Source organism: Pseudorasbora parva, chromosome 20, assembly GCF_024679245.1.
Source record: "Pseudorasbora parva isolate DD20220531a chromosome 20, ASM2467924v1, whole genome shotgun sequence".
Taxonomy (NCBI): domain Eukaryota; kingdom Metazoa; phylum Chordata; class Actinopteri; order Cypriniformes; family Gobionidae; genus Pseudorasbora; species Pseudorasbora parva.
In genome coordinates, this window is record NC_090191.1 from 18269996 (window position 1) to 18278954 (window position 8959).

Genomic DNA, 8959 nt, shown 5'->3' on the forward strand with positions numbered 1-8959 from the left:
TGTACTCACTTTTCACAAAGCCCTCTGCACGGAATTTCATTACAAACTGTGAAAGAGGACCCTTAATCTGAAAGTCACTGAAAGACATTTACCCAATTTCTCAAAATAAAAGTTATGTGTTAGGCAATGTAAAAGATGATCTACTTACCTGCCAAAAAACAACAGCTTTTTTACATAATGACAATTACCACAGTTAACACATGCAAAATTATAATAATGTGCTGTCAATGCCTCGACGTGCAAAGAAAGCCAAAAAGAAGAGTAATAGTCATAGTTTGGATATTTCATCTGGTTTGTTTGCTGCAAGATATCCAAGGCTCAACCAACTTCAGTATCATTCTGGGTAAGCACATTTGTAATATTCATATTTCAACATCTCACTGATTTGATATGCTTACAATAATTATGTGAAACACTGAGTGACTAGGTTCAGTGAAATGTTACTGCAACAGTAATACGACAGTATAATTAATTCAAATTAAATACAAGAGAAAGGTTCCAGTTGAAAAAGTGGAAAAGTCAAATCCAGTTAAATGAGGTTGATTTTATGACCTGAAAGCATGAAAGATACATGATATAAAAATAAATAATAATATATAACAAAGGTTAAGTGCAGTGTAAATATTAGGCTACATAGTCATTAAAACGGTGCAGCTCTTTCTTGATAAAGTAAAAAAAGGAAAACACCAAAGGAAAACAAAATAAAGAAAAAAAGAAAAAGAAAAAGAAAAGAAACTAGCTACCCAATTAGCTAGGACTCCAAAAAAAGCTCCAGGCGATGTATTTCCACTCACAATTTTGTGTTAACCATTATTAGCTAACATTCGCTATGAATATCGTATTTACATAATATGTATGACATACTATAATGAGAGAGGATTTGCTCAGAGGTGAGTGGAATATGATTTAAACACTTTTGATTGGCCATTGCGTTCTAGAACTCCATTTTTTTATTATTAAATGCCAGTTACATACATAACAAATTTAAAACAAAAATACATATAATATTCACAAATTCAACAATACAAGAACAATTAAATGTAGTCTAAAAAATTAAATTATATAATTAAAAAAAAAAAAAAAAAAAAAGAGAGTATGAGAAAAGTAAATAACCTGAAAGCTTCACATAAAGACCTAGTACGTTTTGCTTTGCTGTTTTTCATCCCGAGTAATAATTCAATATAACTCTTCATTTCTATCCGAAACAACAAAAAATTGGGTTTTTCTTTAGCCCATTTTTGCTTATGAATATGATATTTTCCCATTATCAAACAGAGATTAATAGTGAATGCCACATAGTTCTAGAACTCCATAGACACTTCCTTGTCCGGTTTTTGACGTCACGACTGCAGCAGTCTATTTACATCTGTCTAATCATGAATTTCTACTTTAAAATGCACTGAATTTAATAAAAATAGATCCAAATTACCGGATCAATAATAGAAAATGTTTGGGTTGCTAAGCCCCGCCCATAAAGCGCAGACATTTGCGCATGCGCCTGTGGACGTGTATGACGCGCTATGATGGCGCGGAAGGAAGCTCTGAATGAGCATCGTCTCCTAATTTTAATGATTGGTGTTGCATTTCTACATTTGTTTACCTGTCCCTACACTAAAGTCGAAGAAAGTTTTAATTTACAAGCAATTCACGATGTTCTGTATCATGGATTTGAATTTGAAAAGGTAAACACGAAGCTTATTTTTACACGTTTAGGGTTGTGTTCTGTTTGATAAGTTGTATATCGTGAAATTCAAGAGGTTTGTGATATTTTACATGCGTTTAGATGGATTTTGATGGACAGTTTAGTCAAAGCCTTCCGTAAAAAGTACTATGGGGGAAGGCTAATATTACACCATGGTACTATCAGATTGTAATACCACGCTCCAGATTGAATACTAGGCTATACCGTGATATGTGTACATTTTTGAAAATAACCACAAACATGAAAATAAGAAGACGTGTATATATATATTTATATTTATATTGTAGTAGTGCTTGGACACTTTTGTGCTGTTTAAATTTTTCTTTAAAAAAAAAAAATTTTTTTTAAATTAGAGTACAAATACCACTATTAATTCTTTGTTATAATGGTTTCTCCAGTATGATCATCATGAGTTTCCTGGTGTGGTTCCACGGACATTTCTTGGACCCTTGTTCATATCAGCACTCAGTGCACCAATGAAGTGTGTGCTTGCCCTCCTTCAAGCACCAAAGTTTTACACTCAAATCCTAGGTATATCTGAGATCACTATTTGTAGGCTTCATATTATTCTCAATTATTTTTTGTTTCATTAACTTTTTCTCTGTTCCACAGTGAGAGGTGTTCTTGGACTATGCGTGATTCTGTCACTATGGCAGATGCAGAGAGAGGTTCGGAGGCAATTTGGGTCAATGGTGGCCAGTCTGTTCTGCTTCATCTGCACTACACAGTTCCATCTGATGTTTTACAGTACCAGAACCCTCCCAAATGTGATGGTTTTGCCTTTAGGTAAAGGCTATAAAGTACAACATTCACATATAACACTGCCAGTAAATATGGTTCTTAGGTGGAGTTTTATGGAGCAATTTTTAGTTAACTTGGAGTAATTTAGTTCTTTTGGTTTAAAAAAAACAAAACAGCTAAAGCAACATGGCTAAATATAACACATTTGTGTTTATTACTATGTCTATAATTACTATTATGTACTATGTCATTGTCCTTTGTTAGGTTTTGAGTGTTTGTGAGTACTATATTTATATTCATGAATTATGTTCATGATTAATGGCCAGTTAATTGTCGTTAAGATACTCAACTGAGCTTGTCAATTGATTTCAGTTAGGACATGAGCACATGGCAAAACACTGCTTATATCTAAATCTGAACATTATCAGGGTTTCCACAGGTCTTAATTAAGTCTCAATTTGACTTTCCACAATTTAAAGCATTAAAACGTCTTAAAAAGTTAGAGCAGAAGGTCTTAAATCAATATCATAGCATTCAGTTAGGGCCCTATGATTTTTGTGATGCAGAAAACATGGACTGAATTGCAGAATCCATTCATTAAAATGTAATTCACTGTATAATGCAGAATGTCACAGAATTTGTCAAATTTTAGATGAATAAATCAAAAGTAGGTTAGAACACTTAAAGGGACAGTTCACCCAAAAATTTAAATTCTGTCATAATTTACTCACCCTAATGGCGTTCCAAACCCGTTAGACTTGCGTTCAAGTCTCGAGTCGCTTCGAGTCTTGTCACAAAATTCGGAATAAACCGCTTGATTCATATGGATTAGTTTTATGATATCTTTTTGAAGCATCAAAGTGGAAGTTGCTTAGATTGTTAATGGAGGGACAGGAATCTTTCCCATTTCAATAAAAATATTTTAATTTGTGTTCTGAAGATTAATGAATGTCCATTTCAAAATTCACATTTAATTTAACCAAACCAGAGTTCATAAGGCCTTGATTGCAAAATTAAATTGCATGCACTGCAAAAAATCTTTTCCAGTACAAATTTTAAGCATCCTTGTATCAAGATACATTTACTTGTGCTTGTAAAAAAAATTACTTGTAAAAATTAAGTTTTGTTTTCTGAGAAAGTTAGCAAAATTAAGTGATTTTATGCTTAAAGCAAGAAAAAATATCTGTCGTTGAGTATTAAAATGACTTTAATTTGAATTGTTGATTTTTATTAACACATGGGCAGTTATTTGTTTAAATCATAAAATAACTTTCACAAGGTTTCCAAAGATTACTTATCTCAAAATATTTTTTGTAAAATTTATTAAAAAGCTATGGAGAACTGTTGGAAATAATTGTATTTTCAAACTTCGAACTCAGACTTACAACTCATTGTGTGCTTCTATATTTACATTTAGAGAACATATTGATGTGTTATGTTCGCTTAATTTTATTCTAACTTATTCTAAAAAAATTATTTAATTGGTCTTAAATTTACCTTCACAAAACCTGCAGAAACCCTGTTTATTTACTTCACTCTAATAAATGGTTGTCAATCCCAAACCTTTGCATTATGTGGCTAAAAAAACACAATAAGAATCATATTCATAAAAATGGCATTGTAATAGCATCCATATTGTGTTTTATTAAACAGTTCTGCTGACGCTCACATCTTGGCTGGCCCAGAGACACGGTGCGTTCATTTGGCTCTCTGCTCTGGCCATTATTGTGTTCCGCTCTGAATTGTCTCTCCTCTTCGGCTTGATGTTGTTGATGTCACTCCTGAGCAAGAAACTACATTTTCTACAGCTGCTTTACCATGCCATTCCTGCTGGTGTTTTATCTTTGGGTCAGTGATGCACAAATGTTTTTAATTCTGTATTTTGTCTACTTGACACAGACTGTGTCAAGCTTCACAGACCCTTCTGTCTACCCTTCACAGACTGAAGTGTGTTTGCTTTCTTTTGTAGGTCTCACTGTCATGGTCGACACAGTTTTCTGGAATAAGCTGCTCTGGCCTGAGGGTCAGGTACTATGGTACAACACGGTCTTAAATAAAAGCTCCAACTGGGGAATATCCTTTTGTAAACTACAGTATTGATCAACGTGAGATTGTTCATTTTTGGGCCAACTTAACAAAAAAAGTATTTCTGCGTGATCCTGTCCAAATTTTGTATCTTTCCTTGACTACTTCTGTGCCTCAAACTTTCCCTTTTCTGTGGTATTTCTACTCTGCTCTTCCTCGAGCTCTTGGCAGCACAATCATTTTTATCCCACTCGGCCTATTAGACAGACGGACAAGAAAACTACTCATCGTAACAGTAGGCTTTATTCTGCTGTACTCTCTACTGCCCCACAAGGAGCTTCGTTTTATCATCTACACCTTCCCTGTGTTCAACATGATTGCTGCCTGTGGTTGTTCCTTCATGTAAGCAGAACATATTTTGACAATTTAACAATTCGTTTATTGTTAAAAGGGGCATGAAACATACTGCAAGTTTCATAAATCAATTCTTACACAAACGAATGACAGTTAACTTACAGTTTAAAATATGATTTTTTTTTTACCCTTCAGAAAATGGGAGAATCTATTAAAATATTAAAAGTATTTATAAAATATATTTTATTAAAAGAGATGGTAGTGCCAAGCAGTTGCGTAGGCAGAATTTTATCTTTGGTCGGGCCTGGGCAAAATTGAGCAGGAACATTCATGCGAGGGGAATGGACAGTGTTAATGTCACTGTCTACATCATGGGTGGGAAACGTTGATCCTGGAGGGCCAGTGTCCTGCTGATTTCAGCGTCCTGAAGAGTTCAGCTCCAACCCTAACCAAACACACCTCAAGCTAATCAAGGTCTTCAGGATTACTATAGTTACAGGCGGGTGAGTGTTCCTTTTCAGGGTTGGAGCTGAACTCTGCAAGAGAGTGGCCCTCCAGGATCAAGGTTCCCCACCCCTGGTCTACATAAACCAAAACTGTAGCTACAACCTGTCCACATACAAAACATGAGCAACAGTTACAACAAACATTTGAGACTTTATTTCCACTTTTCACAAAAGGTTTTCTTTTCCGATCTAATATGTGATGAGAAAAGGAAGTACATCGAGTTCGGCAAATGGTGGATTTGAAGTGCAGGTTGAAGTGCGTCAAAACATTGCCATGCACCGTACCCCCTTTTTTTTTTTTTTTTTTTTTTTTTAAGAAGTCCTACTTATAGAATTTTGCATTGCAGCTGTTTCTCTATCACACAACTGCAAATTATAGGCTAAGTGAATAGGTAAACACACTCCATGAAGTCACAGGCATGAGCCACGTCACATGAGACCACATCTGTCAATCAAACTCATCAAGCATTATGCAAAAAACATTTCATTTATTTTAGTATTTGAGATGCTATAATAATTTTGTAATTATGTCAAAATAATTTAAACAACTGTTATTTAACAAATATTATTTGTATAATAAACTGGGGAGGGGCTAGTAATCATAGTAGGTGGGCTGCTGGCTACTGGCTACGCCCTCGGTGCCAAGCATTTTGTCCTCCAAAGCAACGCTGGTAAATACATTTATTTTTTGCCGTGTACAACAGTTGAGGATGGAAAATAATTTGTTACAACTATTTGACCTTTGTAGTGCAAAAAACTTTATAAGCTGACCTCGAGAAACATAATGTAAAAATCTGAAACTGCTTTTCACGATCCCATTAAAGTGCATTATGAGGCATGATGAGTTTTTTTCAGGACATGCATCCTGAACATTGGGGTGGGGTCCGTATAAAATCAGATCTTGCATCTATGGAACTATGATCCGTTTTACCCCTATTTAATAGTTGTAATGAGTTTTCTTGCAGGTACTCCTCTTAACGTGATGTATTTTAGAGAGAAATGGAATACTGAATGAGAAAAATGTATAACAAGATTTTATTCATCCATCCAAGAAATTTTGATTCAAAATAAAAACATAAAAGTGGGCATTACCAAAATGGAGCCAAATTAAATGTGACCCTGGACCACAAAAGCAGTTATAAGGGTAGATTTTTGGAAAATAAGATTTATACATCATATGAAAGTTGAATAAATAAAGTCCATTGATGTTAGGGTAGGATAATATTTGGTGGAGATGCAACAAATCACCTTTAAATGGCTAGTTCACCCAAAAATTATAATTTCTGTTATTAATTAATTACCATAATGTCGTTTGACAACCGTAAAACTATCGTTCATCTTCGGAAAACAAATGGAAGATATTTTTATTGACAGGCAATGTCATTTCCTCTAGACCCAAAAAAGGCACTAAAGGCACATACAAAGTCCATCTCACTACAGTTTATGTTTATGTATTAATTTTATGAAGCGACAAGAATAGTTTTTGTGCGCAAAAAAACTAAATGACGACATATAGTGATGGGCCGATTTCAAAACAAATCCTGAATCGATACGCTGATTCATAACCGTATCTATGCTGTTGAATTCTATATTGATTGTGGTTTAGGTCTTGGCGTAGTGCTCAAAATGGTGCTAAAGTGTGCATTTCCTGTAACCATGAGAAACAAAAAAGTGTACGTAAAAGTGCCTTATTAAAGCCACAAAAATTAAGGGCTTTACGTAATATTCTTGCGTCTGCGTCATGGTGCTTCGTGAGTTCACGTCAGAGGCTCATGCGGAAACTTGTAGAATTAAATCATTATTTCAATTTTTTGCACACAAAAACTATTCTTATCGCTTCATAACATTATTGTAGAATCACTGTAGTAAGATGGACTTTAAACATCTTTAGTACCTTTTATGGGTCTTGAGAGAGGAAATGTCATTGCTGTCAAAGGAGGCCATTCCGAGCCATTGAATTTCAACAAAAATACTTTAATTATGTGTTCTGAAGGTGAACAAAGGTCTCATGGGTGTTAAACAACATTAGAGTAAATAATTAATGACAGAATTAAATCAATTCAATTGAAGACATCAATTCATCATCCAGGTTTAACTTAATTTTATGGGGAGAGGAAATGTCATTGCTGCCAGTTGAGGCCTTTCTGAGCAGCACTATCACAACGGATTTCAACAAAAATATCTTAATTTGTGTTATGAAGATGACATGAGATTTTTGGGTAAACTAATCCTTTAACTCTAAACAAAGGAATGGCTATTCTCTTATTTGCTTATATTGGCAAATGCTAATATAGTCTAATGTACAATAAATATTAATATAATTTAAAAGACAGCATTTTGCAAATATGCTATATTTATTATTAGCTTTGCTTTAGTATCAGATTTGACTTTCAGAAAAATATGAAATCTTGCAAATGAATTGCTCATATTGTTTTTATTTCACTATTGTTTTGTTGCAGTTTGAAGAACTACCACAAGTCATGGATGTATAAAATTGGTTCCATAGTTGTGGTTGGACAGTTGATGTTAAATGGAGTATACACAAGTGTTTCTCTGTATGTTTCCCATCATAACTACCCAGGAGGGAAAGCAATGCAGGAGCTGCATAGATTAAGGCCAGCAACAGCACGTACGTTTATTTTTGCATATTTAATATTGAATTATTATTGTAATCCAAGCAATCTGGTTAAGTTGCATACTTTACACACAGATGTGTCATTACACATTGATGTACTTGCTGCACAAACGGGAGTCTCACGGTTTCTGGAGCTAAATAATAACTGGAGGTGCGTGACCATTCAACTATCAAAGATAATTATGTGCAATGTGATTAGTCTGAATGCTTTTCCTTCAATTTCCTAGATATGACAAGAAAGAGGATTTGACCCTTGAAGATCCACTTATGAAAACTTATTCACACCTGTTAATGGAAATGAATGCAACTAAGATATTGCTGCTCAAAGACTCTTACAAACCTTTGGTCTTCATCTCAGGATATCAAAGCCTTGCATTTGAGATGTCCCAATTTCCACCTCTCAAAATCAAGTTAAACAACAAACTTGTGCTTCTAGAAAGACATTTAAATAATGAACCTAGATAACAGATAACGAAAGCTTGGAGTGAAATTGACTAATAAATGCTGCATTTCATAAGACCAATAAATAAGTGGTTATCTGAGTTCTGTTGCTGGTATTATTTGTGAAATTTTTATTCATGGAAAGCCCCTTGAGATGCAACATCTCGTTTTCAAGGGGGACCAATTGATTGGGGGACCTATTACTGAGGGAAGCATTCATGATTCCAAGTGCTCTTTATTGTGGCTTAATTTCATAGATGCACACATTTTAAAAATGTGTTTTATTTATTGATGCTTCTTCCACAGGCTTTAAGATTTTTGCAAATGCATTCACTTTTTTTAAGCATGTTATCACTACACCTCCCTGTGGTTTGTCAACTTTTTAATGTTTCATAGAATAATAAGTCATAGATTTTCCAGTCAGACTGCCCTCTCCAACAAATGCCAAAATAAAATTACCTTTTTTTTTTTTTTACACTACTCATATAAAATTACTACATTGTTCAGTTTGGATTTGAATTAGAATACTTTTAGCAAGATCATTCAGTTATGGAA

General features: G+C 34.2%; 1 protein-coding gene across 2 annotated transcripts; it reads left to right on the plus strand.

Annotated features, from left to right (window-relative positions):
• Positions 1 to 1508: 1508 nt before the first annotated feature.
• alg12 (ALG12 alpha-1,6-mannosyltransferase) lies at positions 1509 to 8505 on the plus strand. Of its 2 annotated transcripts, XM_067427045.1 has the most exons (9): positions 1509 to 1682; positions 2101 to 2233; positions 2315 to 2488; positions 4097 to 4291; positions 4413 to 4515; positions 4646 to 4870; positions 7788 to 7957; positions 8039 to 8114; positions 8191 to 8505. In XM_067427045.1, exons 1-9 carry the CDS (start codon positions 1521 to 1523, stop codon positions 8426 to 8428), a joined length of 1476 nt encoding a protein of 491 aa, XP_067283146.1. In that variant the 5' UTR covers positions 1509 to 1520; the 3' UTR covers positions 8429 to 8505. The 2 variants fall into 2 exon arrangements, with proteins under 2 accessions (XP_067283146.1, XP_067283147.1); XM_067427046.1 differs by lacking the exon at positions 4097 to 4291.
• The last annotated feature ends 454 nt before the right edge of the window (positions 8506 to 8959 follow it).